Here is a 25,978-nt window from a genome sequence, read left to right as displayed (position 1 = left end):
GTGGTGAATCTGTGGAACTCTCTGCCGCAGAGGGTAGTCGAGGCCACAGTTCATTGGCTATATTTAAGAGGGAGTTAGATGTGGCCCTTGTGGCTAAAGGGATCAAAGGGTATGGAGAGAAGGCAGATACAGGATACTGAGTTGGATGATCAGCCATGATCATATTGAATGGCGGTGCAGGCTCGAAGGGCTGAATGGCCTACTCCTGCACCTATTTTCTATGATTCTAAGTTTCTATGTATGTTAATTGGTTCTATAATTGTCAATAGGGATGAGAAAGTAGAGTTGACATAGAACGAGCGTGTGAACGGGCGATCGATGGTCGGCATGGACACGATGGGCCGAAGGGCCTGTAGTGTTCCTGTGTTGAATGTTGCATTTGTGCAATAAAATGCAGTATGTTTTCGTGAAAGCAGTCGTGTGTCTTTTTTGCAAATAAGTGATAAGTTGTTTGTACCTCGTATCGGTGCCTGTGTCTTTCCTCTATCGAGTCAGATTCCTTGTACAACTTCCCTACAAGTCAAAGAAAACAAAGAGCTTTTTTTTATTTTTTTTTTTAAAAAGAGGACAACATTGATGAGAGACAAACAAACTCTCCACAGGGTGATGGTTTCTGTTAATTGAGCAGACCCGTGATTAAAGCGGTGGCGCAGCGGTAGAGTTGCTGCCTCACAGCGCCAGAGACCCGGGTTCCATCCTGACTACGGGTGCTGTCTGTACGGAGTTTGCACCCTCTCCCCGTGACCTGCATGCATTTTCTCCGGGTGCTCCGGTTTCCTCCCACACTCCAAAGACGTGCAGGTTTGCAGGTTAATTGGCTTTGGTAAAATTGTAAATTGCCCCTACAGTGTGTGTGTGTGTGTGTGTGTGTGTGTGTGTGTGTGTGTGTGTGTGTGTGTGTGTGTGTGTGTGTGTGTGTGTGTGTGTGTGTAGGGTGGTGTTAGTGTGCGGGGATCGCTGGTCGGCACGGACTCGGTGGGCCGAAGGGCCTGTTTCCGCGCTGTATCTCTAAACTAAACTTGCAAATGTAAAGCAACCCGAGTGTGTGTGTGTGTGTGTGGGGTGGGGGGAAATAAAACCTCGGGATAACAGATTGCAGGGAAAATGAATGGGGAATGGGATTAGAGTCATAGAGTGAGGAAACAGGCCGTTCGGCCCATCTTTGTCTATGGGGCATGGATACCTGTAGGAAGGAACTGCTGGTTTAAACTGAAGATAGACACAAAATGAAAGGGCAACTCAACGTCTACATCTCTCGTTACCCTCTGCCGAATCTCAGGCTGAAGAAGGGAAAACTTCACCCATTCCTTCTCTCCAGGGATGCTGCCTGTCCCGCTGAGTTACTCCAGCTTTTTGTGTCTATCTTCAGGCACGGACACTCAGACCTTTAACGCAAGGGTTTGTTTCGCTGAGAGCCAAAGCATTGGAGACGGAGGGAGAGGAAAAGCAAGGGGGCAGAAAAAGAAAGGGACAAGCAGTCCTAAAGCAGAGAGCCGACAAGCAACTTACAGAGGACGGAGTTCTTGTCCTTGAGTATGGTGGTCCGTTTGCCAAGCCTCATGGTTCCACCCATGTCACCGGGATTGTGTTCAGGCATGTCGATCACCTGCACAAGGAGTAACACGCATGTCAAAATCCACACATCAATAGACAATAGGTGCAGGAGTAGGCCGTTCGGCCCTTCGAGCCAGCACCTCCATTCAATGTGATCATGACTGATCATCCCCAATCAGTACCCCGTTCCTGCCTTCTCCCCTGACTCCGCTATTTTTAAAGAGCCTTATCTAACTCTCTCTTGAAAGCATCCAGAGAACCGGCCTCCACCGCCCTCTGAGGCAGAGAATTCCACACTCACCACACTATGTGAGAATAAAGTGTTTCCTCGTCTCCGTTCTAAACGGCTTACTCCTTATTCATAAACTGTGGCCCCTGGTTCTGGACTCCCCCAACATCGGGTCTGAAGAAGGGTTTCGGCCCGAAATGTTGCCTATTTCCTTCGCTCCATAGATGCTGCTGCACCCGCTGAGTTTCTCCAGCTTTTTTGTGTACCTTCGATTCTCCAGCATCTGCAGTTCCTTCTTAAACATCGGGAACATGTTTCCTGCCTCTAGTGTGTCCAAGCCCTTAACAATCTTATATGTTTCAATGAGATCCCCTCTCATCCTTCTAAACTCCAGAGTGTACAAGCCCAGCTGCTCCATTCTCTCAGCATATGACAGTCCCGCCATCCCGGAAATTAACCTGGTGAACCTACGCTGCACTCCCTCAATAGCAAGAATGTCCTTCCTCAAATTAGGGTAGCAAAACTGCACACAATACTCCAGGTGTGGTCTCAAGACAAAAACAACAGTGAATTCACGGGTCGTAGTTAAAAGGACGGGGAACCATCTAACCAGATCACCCTGAAGTACAGATTAAAAATAAAGGAATATTCATTAGGTTTAAACTCCAATGTCCGAGTGATTCTCCTTCCCATTCCCACACTGACCTTTCTGTCCAACACCTCCTCCATTGTCAGAGTGAGGCTAGTCGCGAATTGGAGGAACAGCATCTCATATTTCGCTTGGGCAGCTTGCAGCCCAGTGGTATGAATGTTGATTTGTCTAACACCAAGTAACCCCGGCATTCCCTCTCTCTCCATCCCTCCCCCACCCAAGTTGCACCAGCTTCTCGTTCTCACCCAGCAATCAGCTAACAATGGCCTGTTTCCATTTATCATCGTTACTTTTTTGCATAACTTTCATTCATTGTTCTTTATCTCTCTACATCACCGTCTATACATCTCGTTTCCCTCTCTCCCGACTATCAGTCTGAAGAAGGGTCTCGACCCGAAACGTCACCCATTCCTTCTCTCCAGAGATGCTGCCGGTCCCACTGAGTTACTCCAGCGTTTTGTGTCTATCTTTGGTTTAACCCAGCATCTGCAGTTCCTTCCTACACATGCTACATACATACCACAGGATAGCTTGTGTTGGCATCAAACTCGGTAGAATTGGCATCTGTAATAGCAAACAAAAAAATGTGTTGTGAAACACAGCAAATATAAAACAGAACTGTTACATTTTCCTAACCGGGGTAAAACAAACTTAAGACACAATGGTTATTGGGACCAGGAAGCGAGCGGGCAAGATCATCTCTGACCCCTCTCACCCTGGCCACAAACTCTTTGAATCACTTCCCACTGGAAGGGAACTCCTGCCTGTCAAAGCTGCCACAGCCAGACATAAAAACAGCTTTTATCCACGAGTAGTTGCTCTACTCAACAGCCAAAAATCTGTAGCCTCCCTTTGATCTGGTATTTTGTTGGTTCACATGCTTGATCAATGGTGTTTTATCATTAATGTTTTATTATTATTAATGTTTAGTGTTTTCGGAGTAATTTGTAGCTGTCACTGTATGTCATGTTGTTACTTGTGGGCGGAGCACCAAGGCAAATTCCTTGTATGTGAATACTTGACCAATAAACTTACTTATTTACTCACTTATGGTTATATTAAAGGTGAAAGCGAATATCTGGTTTACAACACATTCCACGTGTTAAATTCTGACGCATTAGAAAATGGGGAAGGTAATTAATTTAAATGGTAATTTTGAAAATTCTTTGCCATAAATGAATTAAAATGATGATTTAGTCGTGAAAAATCTGTGTTCGCAACAATGAGCACGGGGAATGTTTGACCTTAGAGTTACAGCGTGGGAACAGGCCCTTCGGCCCGTCGAGTCCGCGCCGACCAGCGATCACACTGGCACTATCCTACCCGCTAGGGACAACTTTTCAATGACACCAAGCCTATTAACCTACACACCTGTAAGTCTAGGGAGTGTGGGAGGAAACCGGAGCACCGGAGCAGCAGGTCACGGGGAGTACGTGCAAACTCCGTACAGACAGCGCCCGTAGTCACTGGACCTCAGTACAGGTGACAAATAAAGTCTTACACTGAGGAAACACTTTTTCTCACAGAGAGCTGTGAGTCTGTGGAATTCTCTGCCTCAGAGGCCGGTTCTCTGGATACCTTCAAGAGAGAGCTAAATAGGGCTCTTAAGAATAGCGCAGTCAGGGGATACGGGGAGAAGGCAGGAACGGGGTACTGATTAATAATAATAATAATAAATTTTATTTATGGGCGCCTTTCAAGAGTCTCAAGGACACCTTACAAAAATTTAGCAGGTAGAGGAGAAACATGTAAGGGGAATGAAATAAATAGTAGAGACATGACTAGTACACAAAATAAAGATAGAATATAATTCAAAACACAGTATGAGGCAATTAATGCACAGATGAAAAGGGAGGGGGACGTGGGGCTAAGGATAGGCAGAGGTGAAGAGATGGGTCTTGAGGCGGGACTGGAAGATGGTGAGGGACACGGAATTGCGGATCAGTTGGGGGAGGGAGTTCCAGAGCCTGAGAGCTGCCCTGGAGAAGGCTCTGTCCCCAAAACTGCGGAGGTTGGACTTGTGGATGGAGAGGAGACCGGCTGATGTGGATCTGAGGGACCGTGAGGGTTGGTAGGGGGAGAGGAGGTCAGTGAGATATGGGGGGGGGGGGCGGGGGGGGCAGATGGTGGAGGGCTTTGTAGGTGAGGAGCAGGATTTTGTAGGTGATCCGGTGGGAGATGGGAAGCCAGTGAAGTTGTTTGAGGACTGGAGTGATGTGATGCCAGGATTTGGAATGGGTGATGAGTCGGGCGGCTGCGTTCTGGACCAGTTGGTCCAGACTGGAGTCGGTTGATGTAGGTGGAGCTGATGTCAAGGAGAAGTGAGTTGCAATAGTCCAGTCGGGAGGAGATGAAGGCATGGATGAGTCTTTCAGCAGCGGGAGGTGTGAGAGAGGGTCTGAGTTTGGCGATGTTGCGGAGATGAAAGAAGGAGGTTTTAATGACATGGCGGATGTGAGGCTCAAGGGAGAGGGTGGAATCAAAGATCACGCCAAGGTTGCGGGCCTGGGGAGATGGGGAGACAGTGGTGCCGTCGATGGTGAGAGTGGGGTTATTGATTTTGCTGAGTGTGGCTTTGGAGCCTGTGAGGAGGATTGGGGATGATCACATTGAACGGTGCTGGCTCGAAGGGCCGAATGGCCTACTCCCGCACCTATGGCCTATTGAATATTTTGACCAAGGACTCTGCATGCTGACGTGTCTTCGAAGGAACTGATTGTGTTAATCATATCCCAATGATTGGGAAGGCACACTTTTATAAAACAATATGTTGCCTGTACCTGACCAGTTCAGCTCATTCCGTGCGAATTCCACGACAGCCAGCTGCATGCCGAGACACACACCTGCAGGAACAGAACGACGTGGTTCAAGGACCCTTCAACACAGGAAAACATCACCGAATATCTCGCACGCAAGTCTTTAGACTTTAGAAGGTCGACACAAAATGCTGGAGTTACTCAGCGGGACAGGCAGCATCTATGGAGAGAAGGAATGGGCGACGTTTCGGGTCGAGACCTTTCAGCAGACTTTAGAGATACAGCACGGAGACAGGCCCTTCGGCCCATCTAGACCGCGCCAATCACCCTGCATGCTAACACTATCCAACACACACTCGGGACAATTTACAACTTTCACCAAAGCCAATTAACCGACAAACCTGTACGTCTTTGGAGTGTGGGGGGAAACCGGAGCACCCGGAGAAAACCCACGCAGGTCACGGGGAGAACGTGCAAACTCCGTACAGGCAGCACCCGTAGTCAGGATCGAACCCGGGTCTCTGGCGCTGTGAGGCAGCAACTCTACCGCTGCGCCACCGTGCCGGCCCAAGTCACTTTTTCTCACAGAGAGCTGTAAGTTTGTGGAATTCTCTGCCTCAGAGGGCGGTGGAGGCCAGTTCTATGGATGCTTTCAAGAGAGAGCTAGATAGGGCTCTTAAAGATAGCTGAGTCAGGGGATATGGGGAGAAGGCAGGAACGGGGTACTGATACATGTCATATGCTGAGGGAATGGAGCAGCTGGGCTTGTACACTGGAGTTTAGAAGGATGAGAGGGAATCTTATTGAAACATGTAAGATTATTAAGTTTGGACACTCTAGAGGCAGGAAACATGTTCCCGATGTTGGGGGAAGTCCAGAACCAGGGGCCACACAGTTTAAGAATAAGGGGTAAGCCATTTCGAATGGAGATGAGGAAACACTTTTTCTCACAGAGAGTTGTGAGTCTGTGGAATTCTCTGCCTCAGAAGGCAGTGGAGGCCGGTTCTCTGGATGCTTTCAAGAGAGAGCTAGATAGGGCTCTTAAAGATAGCGGAGTCAGGGGATATGGGGAGAAGGCAGGAACGGGGTACTGATTGGAGATGATCAGCCGTGATCACATTGAATGGCGGTGCTGGCTCGAAGGGCCGAATGGCCTACTCCTGCACCTATTGCCTGTTGAACAAAATTGGACACAAAGCCACTAAATACTTTACTTGCAACAAAGCACCATACTCTCACCTCTAAAATACTATTGGTTCAGTTACTGGCCACGAGACACATTTATTAAACATGCTCACTGGCACCCTTTGTGTCTACAAGACACACTGCTCAAGAATACATGACAAGATATAGACTCACAGCTGGAGTAACTCAGCAGGTCAGGCAGCATCTCTGGAGAAAAAGGACAGAGTGACGTTTCGGGTCAGGACTTTTCCACAGACTCGGGTCCAGTCTGAAGGGCCCCAACCCAAAACGCCACCTGTGGGACCCATTGGCTGGTGCGCACAAGTTGGGCCGAATGGCCTGTTTCCACACTGTATTATTCTATGCATGTTCTCCAGAGATGCTGCCTGACCCGCTGAGTTCATAAGATCATAAGTGATCAGAGCAAAATTAGGCCATTCGGCCCGTCAAGTCTACTCCACCATTCAATCATGGCTGATCTATCTCTCCCTCCTAACCCCATTCTCCTGCCTTCTCCCCATAACCCCTGACACCCGCAATCTATCTATCTCTGCCTCAACTATATCCACTGACTTGGTCTCTGCAGCCTTCAGCGACAAAGAATCCCACAGATTCACCACCCTCTGAGTAAAGAAATTCCTCCTCATCTCCTTCCTAAAGGTGCATCCTTTAATTCTGAGGCTGTGCCCTCTGGTCCTAGACTCTCCCACTAGTGGAAACATCCTCCCCACAGTCACTCTATCCAGGTTACTTCAGCACTTTGTCTTATAAGGTCATGAGGAATAGCAGTGGAATTAGGCCATTCGGCCCATCAAGTCTACTCCGCCATTCAATCATGGCTGATCCATCTCTCCCTCCTACCCCCCATTCTCCTGCCTTCTCCCCATAACCCCTGGCACCCGTACTAATCTCTAGCTTCTGTGTTTTGTTTAAGTCACCGAGCAGTTCTGCACACCCACTAGTTGCTGTTCATGATTAAGGCAGGGACAACATCGCTGGAGATGAACGCACTCACCCAGAAATGGCTTCTTCTGTTTTCTTGCCCAGGCAATGGCGAGAATCTTTCCCTCTGTCCCGCGGACACCAAAACCTCCAGGCACCAGAACTCCACTGCAAGAGAAACCGCAGACACTGAGTGCATCTGGCAGCACACGCTGAGTTTACCGAGGTACAGTGAAAAGCTTTTGTTGCGTGCTAACCAGTCAGCGGAAAGACAACACATGATTACAACCACGCCAGTCAAAGTGTACAGATACATGATAAGGGAATAACGTTTAGTGCAAGGTACAGCCAGCAAAGCCCAAACAAGGACAATAGACAATAGGTGCAGGAGTAGGCCATTCGGCCCTTCGAGCCAGCACCGCCATTCAATGTGATTGTGGCTGATCATTCCACAATCAGTACCCCGTTCCTGCCTTCTCCCCTTACCCCCAGACTCTGCTGTTTTTAAGAGCCCCATCTAGCTCTCTCTTGAAAGCATCCAGAGAACCTGTCTCCACCGCCCTCTGAGGCAGAGAATTCCACAGACTCACAACTCTCTGTGAGAAAAAATGTTTCCTCGTCTCCGTTCTAAATGGTTTACTCCTTATTCTTAAACTGTGTGGCCCCTGGATCTGGACTCCGAGGGTCACCAATAAGGTAGATAGCAGTTCAGGACCGCTCTCTGGTTGTGGTAGGATGGTTCAGTTGCCTGATAACAGCTGGGAAGAAACTGTCCCTGAATCTGGAGGTGTGTGTTTTCACACGAATGAATGAATGAATGAATACGTTTATTGGCCAAGTATATTCACATACAAGGAATTTGCCTTGGTGCTCCACTCGCAGGTAACAACACCACATAAGAATCACACATAAACATCAATATTAATACACACATCTGTGCCGTATTTATGCCGCGACCAGGGATATTGGCGTGGAGGGATGGTTGGGAACTTACTTGGCACTGCACAGATTCTGCCAGGCTTCGTGGTATTTCACCGGATCTTCCTCCTGTCTAGCCAGCTCCAGGTCCGCTGAGTCGATATACTGCCGAGAAAAACACCAAAAACATTTCACCGGCTCTCCACACACGCACGAGTCATGGCAAAAGTCCAATAGTTTTAGATTAGTTCAGTTTATAGACTCCTCTCATCATTGTTCCTGATCCAGCCCACCATGATAAATAGACAACAGGGTGCAGGAGTAGGCCATTCGGCCCTTCGAGCCAGCACCGCCATTCAATGTGATCATGGCTGATCATCCCCAATCAGTACCCCCCCGTTCCTGCCTTCTCCCCATATCCCCTGACTCCGCTATCTTTAAGAGCCCTATCTAGCTCTCTCTTGAAAGTATCCAGAGAACCTGCCTCCACCGCCCTCTGAGGCAGAGAATTCCACAGACTCACCACTCTCTGTGTGAAAAAGTGTTTCCTCGTCTCCGTTGTAAATGGCTTACCCCTTATTCTTAAACTGCGTGTGGCCCCTGGTTTAGAGCTGTAGTGTCTGAGTAGAAGTCTCGCGCTTACCTTCACCTCCAGCTTCTGATGAATGGCGAGTGCGGAATGTTCCAGAGCCTTGATGACAGACGCGTAGGAGTCGGAGAGCTTGGTGTACTTCCCCACCAATGCAATGGAACAAATCTCTAACGTACGATCATATCTGGAGTTGGTTGTTTCGACAAGGGAGAAGGAGAGAGCAGCAGATCAATAATTATTCTCAGGCAAAGCTGAATGAACTGATCAATCGCTGACACAAGGAGAACGCAGGAGGATGAGGGGGCATCTCATAGAGGTGAAAAAATCATGAGAGGGTAGACACACAGAGTCTCTTGCCCAGAGGAGGTAAATCGAGGACCAGAGAACAGAGGTTTAAGGTGAAGGGGAAAAGATTTGACACAAAGGGCAGTGGGTGTATGGAACGAGCTGCCAGAGGAGATGGTTGAGGCAGGGACTATATCCCTCCCAACATTTAGGAATCAGTTAGACAGGTACATGGATAGGACAGGATTGGAGGGGACAGGATTGGAGGGCTATGGACCAAACGCGGGCAGGTGGGGCGAGGGTAGCTGGGATATGTTGGTGGGCATGGGGCAAGTTGGGCCGAAGGGCCTGTTTCCACAGTGTGTCACTCTGAGAACACAAGGCAGAATTGAAATGCAGTAGAGTTCCTGCCATACAATCACTTAACAGAGGGATTGTAAACCGATCTTCAAATGGTGGAATGTGTAGGAAGGAACTACAAATGTCAGTGGTGCAGCGATAGAGTTCAGCGAATTCAGCGCCAGAGACCCTGGATCCGACCCCGCTACAAGTGCTGTCTGTGCGGAGTTTGTACGTTCTCCCCGTGACCCGAGTGGGTTTTCTCCAGAAATCTTCGGTTTCCTCCCACACTCCAAAGACGTGCAGGTTTGTAGGTTAATTGACTTCGTAGATGTAAAAATTGTCCCTAGTGGGTGTAGGATAGTGTTAATGTGTGGGGATCGCTGGTCGGCACAGACTCGGTGGGCCGAAGGGCCTGTTTTCATGCTGTATCTCTAAACTAAACTGAAGATAGACACAAAAAGCTGGAGTAACTCAGTGGGTCAGGCAGCGTCTCTGGAGATCTTTGGTCTAAAGAAGTGTCTGGACTCGTAACATCACCTATTACCTTTCTTCAGAGATGCTGACTGACCCGCTGAGTTACTCCAGCCTTTTGTGTCTATCATCAAATGGTGGAAAGTTCACACAACTCAAATTACCGAGCTTCCGAGCGCAGCACACAGCCTGACTAATCAAAATAACCATTTCCAATCAATGGGAAACATTCAATCAATAACCCTGAAATTATTTTTTTTATGGAAAATACTCAACTTTGTTCACTCGAGGCAGCGTGACAGTTTAGTTTAGAGATACAGCGCGGAACTGGCCCTTCGGCCCACCGAGTCTGTACCGGCCAGCGATTCCCGCACACTAACAACATAATCCTAAATTATGTTGTGTCTTGGGTCTATTTGTTTGTAATGTATGGCTGCAGAAACGGCATTTCGTTTGGACCTCAAGGGGTCCAAATGACAATTAAATGTATCTTGTATCTTGTAGTGAGGCCACAGTTGGAAAACTGTTTAAGAAGGAACTGCAGATGCTGGAAAATCGCAGGTACACAAAAATGCTGGAGAAACTCAGCGGGTGCAGCAGCATCTATGGAACGAAGGAAATAGGCAACGTTTCGGGCCGAAACCCTGAAGGAAATAGGCAACGTTTCGGGACGAAACCCGGAAGGGTTTCGGCCCGAAACGTTGCCTATTTCCTTCGCTCCATAGATGCTGCCGCACCCGCTGAGTTTCTCCAGCATTTCTGTGTACCTTCACGGAATCATTTAGTTTAGTTTAGAGATACAGCGCGGAACTGGCCCTTCGGCCCACCGAGTCTGTACCGACCAGCGATTCCCGCACACTAACAACATAATCCTAAATTATGTTGTGCCTTGGGTCTATTTGTTTGTAATGTATGGCTGCAGAAACGGCATTTCGTTTGTACCTCAAGGGGTCCAAATGACAATTAAATGTATCTTGTATCTTGTACACACACTAGGATCAATTTACAATTATACCAAGACAATTAACCTACACACCTACACGTCGTTGGAATGTGGGAGGAAACCCGAGCGCCCGGAGAAAACCCACGGGGAGAAGGTACAAACTCCGTACAGACAGCACCCGCGGTCAGGATCGAACCTGCGTCTCCACAAAGGACCAATGACCCAGGATGTCTGATGCCCACACAAGAGCCAGTCAGAGTGACTACATACCTGTCTGCCATTTCCCTCCACTTGCTGAGAAGCTTTCTGGGTTTAGCTTCATAATTGAGATTGAGTCTTCCCTTAAAATAGCCGACAACGCCTTCCGCTTCCAGCAACAGGGGAACTCGGTAAAGGGAACAAACGTCGTATACACAGATAACCTGCAGTCAAACACAAATGCGTAGGTTCACCAGGTTAATTCCCGGGATGGCGGCACTGTCATACGCTGAGGGAATGGAGCGGCTGGGCTTGTACACTCTGGAGTTTAGAAGGATGAGAGGGATTCTTATTGAAACATATAAGATTATTAAGGGTTTGGACACGCTAGAGGCAGGAAACATGTTCCCGATGTTGGGGGAGTCCAGAACCAGGGGCCACACACAGTTTAAGAATAAGGGGTAAGCCATTTAGAACGGAGACGAGGAAACACTTTTTCACACAGAGAGTTGTGAGTCTGTGGAATTCTCTGCCTCAGAGGGCGGTGGAGGCCGGTTCTCTGGATGCGTTCAAGAGAGAGCTAGATAGGGCTCTTAAAGATAGCGGAGTCAGGGGATATGGGGAGAAGGCAGGAACGGGGTACTGATTGGGGATGATCAGCCATGATCACATTGAATGGCGGTGCTGGCTCGAAGGGCCGAATGGCCTACTCCTGCACCTATTGTCTATAAGCTTGTCTATAAGCTATTCCAGAAATAATAATGTGGAGGATGGAACTGCAGATTCGGGTTTAAACCGAAGATAGACACAAAATGCTGGAGTAAATCAGCGGGTCAGGCAGCATCTATGGAGAGAAGGAATGGGTGACGTTTCGGGTCGGGTCTGAAGAAGGGTCTCGACCCGAAACGTCACCCATTCCTTCTCTCCAGGGATGCTTCCTGTCCCGCTGAGATTCTCCAGCATTTTTGTCCACCTTCGATAGATCAGCCATGATTTCAGTCTTCAGTCCAATGGTACTTCTATTCAGCAATTCTGCTCCGATCACCGACGAACTCCGCCCGGCACGGAGGCACTGGTCACCGCACGCCAAAGCGCGGCACAACCCCAGCCGTTAAACCCAGGGTAAGATGCTCGCTTACCTGCTCCGGTTCCACGTGGCAGAACATCGAGATCTTCTCCTTGACGGCCTTCTCCATGGGGGTGGTACACCGGCACACAATCTGCACAGACAGTTCGAAACATCACTCAACATAATTTGAGGAAGGACATTCTTGCTATTGAGGGAGCGCAGCGTAGGTTTACAAGGTTAATTTCCGGGATGGCGGGACTGTCATATGCTGAGAGAATGGAGCGGCTTGGCTTGTACACTCTGTGGAGTTTAGAAGGATGAGAAGGGATCTCATTGAAACATATAAGATTGTTAAGGGCTTGGACACGCTAGAGGCAGGAAACATGTTCCCGATGTTGGGGGAGTCCAGAACCAGGGGCCACACACAGTTTAAGAATAAGGGGTAAGCCATTTAGAACGGAGACGAGGAAACACTTTTTCTCACAGAGAGTGGTGAGTCTGTGGAATTCTCTGCCTCGGAGGGCGGTGGAGGCAGGTTCTCTGGATGCTTTCAAGTGAGAGCTAGATAGGGCTCTTAAAGATAGAGGAGTCAGGGGATATGGGGAGATGGCAGGAACGGGGTACTGATTGGGCATGATCAGCCATGATCACATTGAGTGGCGGTGCTAGCTCGAAGGGCCGAATGGCCTACTCCTGCACCTATTGTCTATTGTCATGCCACAGCTGCTGCCTTACAGCGCCAGAGATCCGGGTTTGATCCAGACTAGGGACAAACTTATTGAGGTGTATAAAGTCATGACAGGAATAGATTGGGTGGATGCAGTGTCTCTTGCCCAAAGTGGGGGAATCAGAGAACCAGAGGGCTTAGATTTAAGGTGAAGGGGGAAAGATTTTATAGGAATCTGAGGGGTAACTTGATCATGCAAAGGGTGGTGGGTGTATGGAATGAGCTGCCAGAGGAGGTAGTTGAGGCTGGGACTATTGCAACATTTAAGAAGCAATTAGACAGGGATATGATATGGGCCAAACGCAGGCAGGTAGGACTAGTGTAGATGGGGCACGTTGGCTGGTGTGGGCAAGTTAGGCTGGAGGTCCCGTTTCCACGCTGTGTTTGACTCCAACGTTCTACCGCTCGGGTTTTGGGATCACTCCACGCTTACCAAGTCTGGCGACAAGCCGAGGCCACGAAGTTCCCGAACGCTATTCTGCGTCGGTTTGGTCTTCTGCTCTCCAGTGGTACTTGGCTGAAATATAAAGGAGAGACGAGGATCGGGATTTGGATCTTCTACACAAGAGCAACTTAAGGGCCTGTCCCACTTACGCGTCCTTGGGGCGTACGGGCACCTTATGGCCGCGTGGGGCCGGTCCCACTTAAAAGCGCAGAGGGGTATGGAGTTGTGCGGGGCTGGTCCCGACATCGCGCGGGGCTCCGAAATTCTGACAGCGGCCGAAATCTTTGTGCGCCAACGGCCTGTCGGCGCGATGATGTCACTTCCTGGCATGGCGTTGCGTGATGACGTCACCGCCTGGCATTGCGTGATGTCACCGGCCGACGCCCAAATTCAGTCGGCCCGCCTCCTGCCCAGCTGATTGGTAAGCTTGACGCAAATTACTTCACGCGCGAACTTCACGTGAACTGCGCTTCCGTTTGGTCGCGCCAAACGCACGCAATCGCATGCAAGTGGGACAGGCCCTTTAGAAAGATTCACAGGCCAGCCGGTGGGGCTGGGTGGTATAACAGGGGCAACGATTTCTTGGACGGTTAGTACTGAAACATCACAGGAGCGTAACGGGTTTTACATCCCCCTCCAGCAAGGCCCTGGCGCATCCCCAAGATTCAGAGGTCACATTCCAGGGAACATTACAAGCAACCCCGTTTTGAGTCACTTGTGTTTCATTGGTCGAGTTAATCGTGAGGCCTTGGTCACCTTGAGAGGAGGGGTAAAACTGCAAATAGTTCCCCTCCTGTTCCCATCAACACCCCCCCCCCCAAATAATATTTCCGTTTCTTTCTAGGCAGGAGACTGCCCCAACTTGTGTCACCAGCTTTCCCACCAATAGGTAGCGTGACCAATCTAGACGGGCTTCATAGTTCAGATTGAGGAGACGGCTATTTAAAAGGGCAAGGAGCAGGAAGGTAGGTCCCACATGCCGGGCACACTAGCCATGGACAGAGGGCCTGGATAGAGTGGATGTGGAGAGGATGGTTCCACAAGATCGAGTGTCTAGGAGCAGAGGGCACAGTCTCAGAATAAAAGGACGTAACTTAACAAAGGTGATGAGGAGGAATTTCTTTCGTCAGAGGGTGGTGAACAGGGTACTGATTGTGGACGATCAGCCATGATCATATTGAATGGCAGCGCTGGCTCGAAGGGCCGAATGGCCTATTCCTGGCACCTATTGTCTATTGAATCTGTGGATTTTTTGTGCCACAGCCGGCTGTGGAGGCCAGACCTCCTGAGTAGTACGGGGGTCAGGGGTTACGGGGAGAAGGCAGGAGAATGGGGTTGAGAGGCATGGATAGATCAGCCATGATTGAATGGCGGAGTAGACTCGATGGGCCGAATGGCCTAATTCTGCTGCTACAACTTGTGAACACCAGCCTTATAATCAACGATGGGAGGGTTAAGAGGAGGGGGAAACTCTGCAAAACAAAACGTCATTAACAAATACTAGGGAGGAAATTAATTGCAAGAAAATGTTCTTTGTGGGTTTGAGGAGATAGTAGAGACTGCCGATCATAAGGTCATAAATGATAGGAGCAGAATTAGGCCATTCGGCCCCTCATGGCTGATCTATCTCTCCCTCCTAACCCCATTCTCCTGCCTTCTCCCCATAAGCCCTGACACCCGTACTAAGAATCTATCTATCTCTGCCTTAAATATATCCATTGACTTGGCCTCCACAGCTGTCTGTGGCAATGAATTCCACAGATTCACCACCCTCCGATAATAGAAATTCCTCCTCTTCTCCTTCCTGAAAGAACGACCTTTAATTCTGAGGCTGTGACCTCTAGTCCTAGACTCTCCCACTAGTGGAAACGTCCAGATGCTGGGGTCGGGAGCAACGTGCAATGCTGGAGGAACTTTTGTGTGTTCTTGATTAGTACGGGTGTCAGGGGTTACGGGGAGAAGGCAGGAGAATGGGCTCGAGAGGGTAAAGATAGATCGACCGTGATTGAACGGCGGAGTAGACCTGTTGGGCCTAATTCTGCTCCTGTCACCCTTGACGTTAGGGAGTTTGACGTCTAATTTGCTCTGCAGTTCGGCGAGATGCTTTGCAACACATTAGTGGGAAGACAGGATTTATAAAAAGTTCCCGTAGGTTAGAGAAACCTCCCGGCTATAGGCCCTACCTGTTTCAGAGAGGCACTGCCAGGAACCTGGAAATAGATTGCCCATTCTCAGTCAGTCAGGGACAGTGTGCGGGAAGGAAAAGACACGTTATAAACCTCACTGAAAAGTGTAACATTCCCTAGCACATTAAACCGTTCCGGCCGATAGCAGATTGGGCTGTTTTTTTGTTTTTTTTTAATGCTAATGATAGACTTAACACTCAAAGTTACACAACAAATCTTGGGGCAGGGCAGCGGTAGAGTTGCTGCCTCACAGCGCCAGAGACCCGGGTTTGATCCGGACCACGGCCGCTGTCTGTGTGGAGTTTCTCCGGGCGCTCCGGTTTCCTCCCGCACTCCAAAGACGCACAGGTTTGTAGGTTAATTAGTTTCGGTAAAATTGTCCCCATTGCATAGACAATAGACAATAGGTGCAGGAGTCGGCCATTCGAGCCAGCACCGCCATTCAATGTGATCATGGCTGATCATCCTCAATCAGTACCCCTTCTCCCCATATCCCCTGACTCCGCTATCTTTAAGAGCCCTATCTAACTTAACAACTTCTTTCCTATACTAGGGTGACCAAAACATCTTGTGTGTTTTCATTAAACCCACACTAACTTAATCCATGTTGGCGCCCTTTAATTCACTTGCTGAGCACGAGAGAACTCTTGGGAACTTTAAGAATGTGCAGGGCACTTTGTTTTTTTTAAACACAGAGGCTGGTGGGTCCCTGTAACACAAGGCCAGGGCTTGTGCTAGAGGCAGATAGGGTCGTGGCATTTGAGAGACTTGTGGATACGCACATGGACGTGTGGGAAATGGATTATGTACAGATAGGTAACATTGGCCTTGGCATCATTAGACACTGAATTAGCTGGTTCAGACTCGGTGTCGTTCAATAAGAATTCTTTGTCACGGCTGGCTAAAAATGAATGAATGGGTTTATTGGCCAAGTATTCACATACAAGGAATTTGCCTTGGTGCTCCGCCCGCAACTGACAACACGACAGACAGCGACAGATAAACTAAAATGTGCAGGGAGGAACTGCAGGTGCTGCTTTACACAGAAGATAAGACACAAAATGCTGGAGGAACTCAGCGGGTCAGGCAGCATCTCTGGAGAGAAGGAATGGGTAAGGATTCGGGTCGAGACCCTTCTTCAGCCTGAACATGGAAAGGTGACGTTTCTTCCGATGAGGTTGTCCCGACCCGAAGTTTCACCTATCCATGTTCTCCACATATGCTGCCTGCCTGACCCGCTGAGTTACTCCAGCACTCTGTGAAACGTCACCTATCCATGTTCTCCACAGATGCTGCCTGACCTGCTGAGTTACTCCAGCACTCTGTGAAACGTTACCTATCCATGTTCTCCACAGATGCTGCCTGACCCGCTGAGTTACTCCAGCACTCTGTGAAACGTTACCTATCCATGTTCTCCACAGATGCTGCCTGACCCGCTGAGTTACTCCAGCACTCTGTGAAACGTTACCTATCCATGTTCTCCACAGATGCTGCCTGACCCGCTGAGTTACTCCAGCACTCTGTGAAACGTTACCTATCCATGTTCTCCACAGATGCTGCCTGACCCGCTGAGTTACTCCAGCACTCCAGCGGTTGGGAGACAATGTTTAAGGGGAAACGGAGAACGCAGAGCGAGGGCTACTCACCAGCGGCACCAAACTGACGTGAATATTGCAGAAGTTCTCTCGTTTAACTTTAAACTGGAACTGGCGAAATGCTTCAATGAAAGGCATGCTCTCGATATCACCCACAGTTCCGCCCAGCTGAGAACACAGAAGATAAAAAACGTTGCACATTGAATGGGGGTACTGGCGGTGTGTGTCTAACCTTCACACAAGAGGGGCCGAACGGCCAAATTCTGCTCCTATCATTTAGGTAGAGTCGCTGCCTCTCAGCGCCAGAGAACCAGGTTCAATCCTGACTACGGGCGCTGTCTGTACGGAGTTTGTACGTTCTCCCCGTGGCCTGCGTGGGCTTATTCCGGGTGCTCTGGAGCGTAGAGGCTGTCGCCCAGATAAGGTGGAGGCCACAATGGTCCATTGTTGGCAGTGGAGGGGGTGATAACAAAGGGCTACGGACCGTGGAACTAGCAGGATGGGGGAGGCAAAATGTGCAGGAAGGAACTGCAGATGCCGGTTTAAATCGAAGACGGACACAAAAACCTGGAGTAACTCATCGGGACAGGCAGCATCTCTGGAGAGAAGGAATGGGTGAGGTTGCAGGTCGAGACCCTTCTTCAGACTGATGTCAGGGAAGTACAGAAATAACATGTAGTCAGAAACAGTAAGGCTGGTGGGAGAACTGGGAAGGGGGTGGGATGGGATGGAGAGGGTGGGGGGGGGGGGGGGGGAATGCAAGGGTTGATTGAAGACCACACAAAGTGGTCGCGGTTTACCTCGATAACGCAGACTTCGGGCTCCACCCCATCGCTGTCGACGGGGATACGGGCTTGGCGTAACACCCACTCCTGGATCGCATCCGTGATGTGTGGGACCACTGCACGTGGACAACGGGATAGATCAGTCACACTGCCCGCGTCCAGCCAATCCTCCCGCCCCCCACTGCGCACCAACCACTTTACACCGCTACACTCCAGATAAAAAGGCCCTCGGCCCACCGTGTCCGCGCCGACCAGCGATCCCCACACACTAGAACTATCCTACACACACTAGGGACAATTCACAATCTTTACTGAAGCCAATTAACCTACAAACCTGCACGTCTTTGGAGCGTGGAAGGAAACCGGAGCGCCCGGAGAAAACCCACGCGGTCACGGGGAGAACGTACAAACTTGCTGAAGCTTCAACAGATGCCATTAAACTGGTAAGATGTGCACGGAATATTAACAAGGAGAGGTTAGCAGGCTGAGATGTTATTCCTTGGAGCACAGGAGGATGAGGGGTGATCTTATAGAGGTGTATAAAATCATGAGGGGAATAGATCGTGCAGATGCACAGAGTCTCTTGCCCAGAGTAGGTGAATCGAGGACCAGAGGACACAGGTTTAAGGTGAAGAGGAAAAGATTTAATAGGAATCTGAGGGGTAACTTTTTCACACAGAGGGTAGTGGGTGTATGGAACAAGCTGCCAGAGGAGGTAGTTGAGGCTGGGACTATCCCAACATTTGGATGAACAGGTTTGGAGGGGTATGGACCAGCAGGTGGGACTAGTGTAGCTGGGACATGTTGGCCGGAGTGGGCAAGTTGGACCGAAGGGTCTGCTTACACGCTGTATCACTCTGTGACTATGACTCCATGACTAAGCCAGAAGACAGCTGTGGGGCCAAGTCAGTGGATATTTTTAAGGCAAAGATAGACAGATTCTTGATTAGTACGGGTGTCAGGGGTTATGGGGAGAAGGCAGGAGAATGGGTAGGAGGGAGAGATAGATCAGCCATGATAGAATGGTGATGTAGACTTGATGGGCTGAATGGCCCAACTCTGCTCCTATCACTTGTGACCTTATACAGAGAGCGACTTGACCTTGTGCTGCCCCTAATATTTGATCAGGGAGAATGGGTGGGCAAGTTGGGCCCTGTGTCACTCCATGACTCCAACACATATCCAGGCACGGCAGCGCATCAGTTCAGCTGTAAGTGATGCGAGGTCCCCCAGTCAAATAACCATATAACAATTACAGCACGGAAACAGGCCATCTCGGCCCTTCTAGTCCGTGCCGAACACTTACTCTCACCTAGTCCCATCTACCTGCACTCAGACCATAACCCTCCACTCCTATCCCATCCATATAACTATCCAATTTATTTTTAAATGATAAAATCAAACCTGCCTCCACCACTTCCACTGGAAGCTCATTCCACACAGCTAACACTCTCTGAGTAAAGAAGTTCCCCCTAAACTTCTGTCCCTTAATTCTCAAATCATGTCCTCTTGTTTGAATCTTCCCTACTCTCAATGGAAAAAGCTTATCCACGTCAACTCTGTCTATCCCTCTCATCATTTTAAAGTTGCCTGTACCTTGCACCGTCTTGCCCAGGTAGTCCCCTTTGCGCTCCTTATTGATGACCCACTGATAGATCTTCCCCGTGGTGATGTTGTTGTCGCGGGTCAGGCGGATGTCAAGGAAACGCTCGTAGTTTCCCAGGTCCAGGTCCACCTCCCCTCCGTCGTCCAACACGAACACCTCACCTGCAAAGTCAACGTCAAATTTATTCGAAGGTGCAGTGAAATGAATTTGCCAGCAGCGATACTTAAAAAAAGGACACACAATAGGATTTAACACAAACATCCACCACAGCATAAAGATGTACAAACGTTGATGAATTTTTCGCACGGTTCACGTAGTGTATATATTTATTACTTGAATAAAGTCTATTTTGAAATTTAAAAAGAAATTCCACCACAGCATTCTTCACTGTGGCGGAGGGCAACAAAGTTCAGTCAGTCCTCCTCCTTTGTTCATCCGTGGTCAGGGCCATAGACCCTCCGCAGTTTCCGATACGGACGGCAGGATGTACAGGCCCTCTCGTCGGGATGATCCAAACTCCGCGGCTTGGGGCGCCCGAATCGGCACTTTCCTACCGGAGACCGCGGCTTCAGGATGTCACAGGCCGCATCAGAGAGAGAGCAGCAGGAGGTTTAAATCAAAGATGGACACATCACTCCAAACCATCCCCGTCCATAGATAAGCACAAAATGCTGGAGGAACTCAGCGGGACAGGCAGCATCTCTGGAGGGAAGGAAAGGGTGACGTTTTGGGTCGAGGCCCTTCAGACTGATCTATTCACGATCTCCAGAGATGCTGCCCGACCCGCTGAGTTGCTCCAGCACTTTCTGTCCACCCCGTGTAGGCATACGGCGTGGAAACAGGCCCTTCGGCCCAACTTGCCCACGCCGACCAACATGTCCCATCGACACTAGTCCCACCTGCCTGCGTTTGGATTTATTCTTGTTTCTCAGGCTCATAATGGCTTCTTTGACTTTCATTGGCACAACTTTGGTCCTCATGTTGATAAACAGCAATAAAAGTTTCCAAAGGTGATGGAAAGACTGGAGGAAACACTAGGTGCTGAGAGCTCCCTTATACCTGCATTAAGGAGGCAATTAAACACACCTGAGCAATTACAAACACCTGTGAAGCCACGTGTCCCAAACATTATGGTACCCATGAAGTATGTATAAACACAGCTGTAATTTCTACATGGTGAAACCAAAATGTATAAAAATACCCTTTAATAAAATCTGATAATGTGCACTTTAACCACATGTGATTTTTTTTAAATCACGAATCTCAAATTGTGGAGTACAGAGGCAAATAAATAAATGATGGGGCTTTGTCCCAAACATTATGGAGGGCACTATACCTGTCCAAATGTCTTTTAAGTTTGACATAGTCCCAGCCTCAACTACCTCCTCCGGCAGCTCGTTCCATACACCCACCACCCTTTGTGTGAAAATGTTACCCCTCAGACTCCTATTAAATCTTTTCCCCTTCACCTTAAACCTACACCCTCTGGCCCTCGATTCCCCTACTCTGGGCAAGAGACTGTGTGCATCAAAGTCCTCTGTTGCATACACAGTGGCGATTCGAGATGGCCAGTCGCTGCCTCAAACAGGCTGGCAATATCATCAAGGACCCACACACCATCCTGGCCACACACTCATCTCCCTGCTACCTTCAGGTAGAAGGTACAGGAGCCTGAAGACTGCAACGACCAGGTTCAGGAATAGCTACTTCCCCACAGCCATCAGGCTATTAAACTCGGCTCGGACAAAACTCTGAACATTAATAGCCCATTATCTGTTATTTGCCACTTCAAGAGTTCAGAGTCTTTCCTTTGAACATCACAGAGGACACTATCAAGGTGTCCTATTTCAGGCCAACATAAACATTACAATTCGTCAGTATAAAAATTCTCATCCTATCACTGATGCTCACAATTTCACACTGCTTCACTTAAAAAAAAACAGGGAAAAACACATCATTGTTAAGCAGGTAACGCAATTGAAAGGGAGTATATTCAGATCTACAATGAGATTCTTTAGGAATCTAGTCCTTTGCTCCAGTTTATTTATTCATGTGTGTATTTACGTATATAATGGTATATGGACACACTGATCTGTTTTGTTGTCAATGCCTACTATGTTCTGTTGTGCTGAAGCAAAGCAAGAATTTCATTGTCCTATCAGGGACACATGACAATAAACTCTCTTGACTCGTGCCAATACTGTACCATGTTCGTAGGGTGAGAATGTGCCCGCATCGATGTTGATGTAGGGGTCGATCTTGATCGCAGTCACACGGAGGCCACAGGACTTCAGGATGGTGCCGATACTGCTGGCAATAATGCCTTTGCCTATTCCCGAGATCACCCCGCCCGTCACCAAAATGTACTTCATTGGTACTCTGGAACCTAGGAGCAAAACAACAGGGCAACACAACTAGTGATAGCAGCAGAATTAGGCCATTCGGCCCATCGAGTCCTCTCCCCCATTCAATCGTGGCTGATCCATATCTCCCTCCCAATCCCATTCTCCTACCTTCTCTGCCTCAGAGGGCGGTGGAGGCCGGTTCTCTGGATGCTTTCAACAGAGAGCTAGATAGGGCTCTTAAATATAGCGGAGTCAGGGGATATGGGGAGAAGGCAGGAACGGGGTGTTAGTGTCTGTCTTCGGTTTGAACCAGCATCTGCTGTTCCCCGTGTCGCCATTTTACACTTCATTCCCATTTTACACTTCATTCCACCCCAACAGGTTTAGCAAAGCCTTAGGATATTTTAACGAACCGTGAGAACTTTTAAAGGTGTGGCTCTATTCCTTTCTCCAAATACCTGGTACAGTCAAGGGCCTGTCCCACTTGGCGATTTTTTTCGGCGACTGCCGACGTCATATCGGTGTCGCCAAAAGATTTCGAGCATTTCAAAATCCAGCGGCGGCAAAAAAAATGTTGCGACCAGCATTAGACCAGCTTCTTGTTGTTTTTTGCACTAATGCTGTTGCCCCAGCAGACAACAGCGTAGAAAATAGCACCACATTGTACTGACTCTGGAATGACCACAAGTACATGTATTTAGGAGTACTTCGTGAGTTAGCAAATCTGTTAGCATCCATCCTTCTAGGACAGTGTCCACAATGAATCACAGCACGGTTTGGGAACAGCTCCATCCATCCAAAATCGCAAGAAATTGCAGCGAATTGTGGACGCAGCCCAGACCGTCACACAAACCAATCTCCCTTCCAATGCCTCCATTTACACCTCACGCTCATAGAAAGGCCATAGCATCATTAGGTGCAGGAGTCTCACCATTCGGACCCTTCGAGCCTGCCCCGCCATTCAATAGGATCATGGCTGATCATCCACACTCCCGATATCCCGTACCTGCCCAGCTGTTATAGGCAGCTGATCCCCTCGTACCACAACCAGGGCCACGATCTACCTCCCTCTTACTATCCTTGCCAGACTTTACTGGCCTCAACTACCCTCTGTGGCAGAGAGTTCCAGAGATTCACCACTCTCTGTGTGAAAAAAAGTTCTTCTCATCTCGGTTTTAAAGGATTTCCCCCCCATCCTTAAGCTGTGACCCCTTGTCCTGGATTTTCCTAACATCCTGAACAATCTTCCTGCATCTAGCCTGTCCCCCCCCCCCTCCAACCCCCTCCCTCTATAAGATCCCCTCTCAAATCTTCTAATAGAGAGTAGAATTCTAGAGAGTAGCAAGGCCAGCAGCATCATCAAGGACCAGTCTCACCCTTGGTCACTCCCTCTTCTCCCCTCTCCCATCGGGCAAGAGGTACAGAAGTGTGAAAACGAACGCACACACCTCCAGATTCAGGGAGTTTCTCCCCAGCTGTTATCAGGCAGCTGAATCATCGTACCATAACCAGAGAGCTACGATCTACCTTGTTGACCCTCGGACTATCCTTGATCAGACTTTACTGGCGTTACCTTGTACTAAACGTTATTCCCTTATCAGGTGTATGGCACAATTGTAATAATGTATTGTCCTTGCACAGACTGGAAGCAATAGAAGGTTTTCACTGTATCTCGGTACACGTGACAATAAACCAAACTGAACTCAACTACCCCAATCCCCCTTGAACCCTCCTTTCCCTCCACTCCCCTGGTCGTTCACACACCCTGCACCCCAAAATAATACCATGTTCCTCCCCCCCCCCCCCCCCCCCCCCCCCCCCCACCATCAAGATCAGCCATGATCACAATGAATGGCGGTACTGGCTCAAAGGGCCGAATGGCCTCCTCCTGCACCCTATTTTCTATGTTTCTAAGAGTCAAAAACCCAAGATCGACACAAAAGGCTGGAGTAACTCAGCGGGACAAGCAACATCTCTGGAGAGAAGGAATGGGTGATGTTTCGGGTCTGATGAAGGGTCTCAACCCAAAACATCACCCGTTCCTTCTCTCCAGAGATGCTGCCTGTCCCACTGAGTTACTCCGGCATTTCGTGTCTCTCTTCCTTGGATATATTTTTGCCTGAAGAGGCAGGAGCAGAATTAGGCCATTCGGCCCATCAAGTCTACTCAGACGTTTTGGGTCGGACTCGAGACCAGTCTTCAGACATTGAAAACCCCCCCAAAATTCCACAGCCTCAGGGGATATGGGGAGAAGGCAGGAACGGGGTACTGATGAATGGCGGTGCTGGCTCGAAGGGCCGAATGGCCTACTCCTGCACCTATTGTACATGTTTCTATGAATGCTTCCCCCAATCCCAATACTCCCGGGATCTTTATTTTCCTACTATGTTCCTCCTGTCCCAGGCCAGTACGTCCCCCCTCCCCATCCACAAATTATTGCCGGCGCCCCTTCATCACAGGTACTCATACACCTTTCCACATTATTACAAGCATCTCCCTATTCAAATGATTGCATGCACCCCCAAACCATTACACATTACACCCCCCCCCCATTACACCCGATCCTGACAACCCCCCGCATGGTTATTGCAGATGCACCCCAATAGTCATCACCCACCATGCTCTGGCTCCCCCCCACCATGGCCCATGCACCCCCACCATGGTTATTGCACCCCCCACCATGGTTATTACACCCCCACCATGGTTATTACACACATTGGTTATTACCCCCACCATGGTTATTACACCCCCACCATGGTTATTACACCCCCACCATGGTTATTACACCCCCACATGGTTTATTACACCCCCACCATGGTTATTACACCCCCCACACCATGGTTATTACACCCCCACCATGGTTATTACACCCCCACCATGGTTATTACACCCCCACCATGGTTATTACACCCCCCCACCATGGTTATTACACCCCCACCATGGTTATTACACCCCCACCATGGTTATTACACCCCCACCATGGTGATTACACCCCCACCATGGTGATTACACCCCCACCCCCCATGGTTACTGCACCCCCACCATGGTTATTGCACCCCCACCGGTGTTACTGCACCCCCCACCGTGGTTATTACACCCCACCATGCACACCCCCACCGTGGTTACTACACCCCCACCCATGGTGTTACTGCACCCCCACCGTGGTTATTACACCCCCACCATGGTTATTGCACCCCCCACATTGGTTATTACACACCCCCACATTGGTTATTACACCCCCCACCATGGTTATTACACCCCCCCCATGGTTATTACACCCCCCCCCATTGGTTATTGCACCCCCCACCATGGTTATTGCACCCCCCCCCACCATGGTATATTACACCCCCCACCATGGTTATTACACCCCCACCATGGTTATTACACCCCCTCCCTCTAACCCACTGCGGGTCCCGCGCTATCCCGCAGCTGCAGCAACAACGCGGGAACTCACCGCTCCGCAGACTGCGGGTCGGGCCGGTGATACAACGGGCCGGGGCGATGGTACAGAGGGCACGGGTGCTGCAACGGGCCGGGGCGATGGTGCAGAGGGCACGGGTGCTGCAACGGGCCGGGGCGATGGTGCAGAGGGCCGGGCTACTGAGCAGCTGCAGCAGCGGCAGCGAGCGGCGCATCGGCTGCACCCACACTGTAGCAGCAACAGTAGCACGCGGCGCGGCGGCGGCGGCCCCGGGCCCGGGCGGGCTGTCAATCAATGACCTTTGCTGTCAATCAACCGCCTCAACCCCGCCCCCTGACGTCACCATGCCTCGCCCCTTGGGCCCGGGCCGACTGTCAATCAACCACTTCAACCCCGCCCCCTGACGTCACCATGCCTCGCCCCTGGGCCCGGGCCCTGTCAATCAACCGCCTCAACCGCGGGCCCTGCCCCCGCCTTGACGTCAAACACGGACCCGCCCCCTGACGTCACCATGCAACCGCCTCTCACCGCCCCCCGGGCCCGGGCCGGGTGTCAATCACCAAGGAACCCCGCCCCCTGACGTCACCATGCCTCGCCCCTCACGGCAATCCGCGGGCCCGGGCCGGCTGTCAATCAACCGCCTCAACCCCGCCCCCTGACGTCACATACAGGACCCGGCCCCTGACGTCAACATTAGGCCCCGCCCCCTCGCTGCCCCCTATCCCGCCCCCT

The 25,978-nt window shown here is 49.9% G+C and overlaps 1 protein-coding gene across 2 annotated transcripts in view; it reads right to left on the bottom strand.

Annotated features, from left to right (window-relative positions):
* Positions 1–25,525, bottom strand: part of LOC129709932 (CTP synthase 1-like) — a 34,859-nt gene extending 9,334 nt beyond the window's left edge. The window contains exons 1-16 of one of the 2 annotated variants that reach the window (XM_055656624.1): positions 25,280–25,525; positions 21,687–21,866; positions 19,471–19,641; positions 17,890–17,990; positions 17,141–17,257; positions 15,492–15,518; positions 13,297–13,380; positions 12,207–12,287; positions 11,140–11,291; positions 8,880–9,012; positions 8,313–8,401; positions 7,392–7,486; positions 5,216–5,278; positions 2,956–2,999; positions 1,510–1,606; positions 458–513 (exon numbers count right to left, since the gene is read on the bottom strand). In XM_055656624.1, the coding sequence (XP_055512599.1) occupies positions 458–513; positions 1,510–1,606; positions 2,956–2,999; positions 5,216–5,278; positions 7,392–7,486; positions 8,313–8,401; positions 8,880–9,012; positions 11,140–11,291; positions 12,207–12,287; positions 13,297–13,380; positions 15,492–15,518; positions 17,141–17,257; positions 17,890–17,990; positions 19,471–19,641; positions 21,687–21,866; positions 25,280–25,460 (1,671 nt within the window). In that variant the 5' untranslated portion in view covers positions 25,461–25,525. The remainder of the gene's footprint in view (positions 1–457; positions 514–1,509; positions 1,607–2,955; positions 3,000–5,215; positions 5,279–7,391; positions 7,487–8,312; positions 8,402–8,879; positions 9,013–11,139; positions 11,292–12,206; positions 12,288–13,296; positions 13,381–15,491; positions 15,519–17,140; positions 17,258–17,889; positions 17,991–19,470; positions 19,642–21,686; positions 21,867–25,279) is intronic. The other variant, XM_055656625.1, reaches the window with a different exon arrangement.
* Positions 25,526–25,978: the final 453 nt, after the last annotated feature.

This window comes from Leucoraja erinacea, chromosome 26 (genome assembly GCF_028641065.1).
Source record: "Leucoraja erinacea ecotype New England chromosome 26, Leri_hhj_1, whole genome shotgun sequence".
In the NCBI taxonomy this organism is placed as follows: domain Eukaryota; kingdom Metazoa; phylum Chordata; class Chondrichthyes; order Rajiformes; family Rajidae; genus Leucoraja; species Leucoraja erinaceus.
The sequence above is the reverse complement of the archived record's forward strand: the minus strand, read 5'-3'. Positions and strand labels throughout refer to the sequence as shown.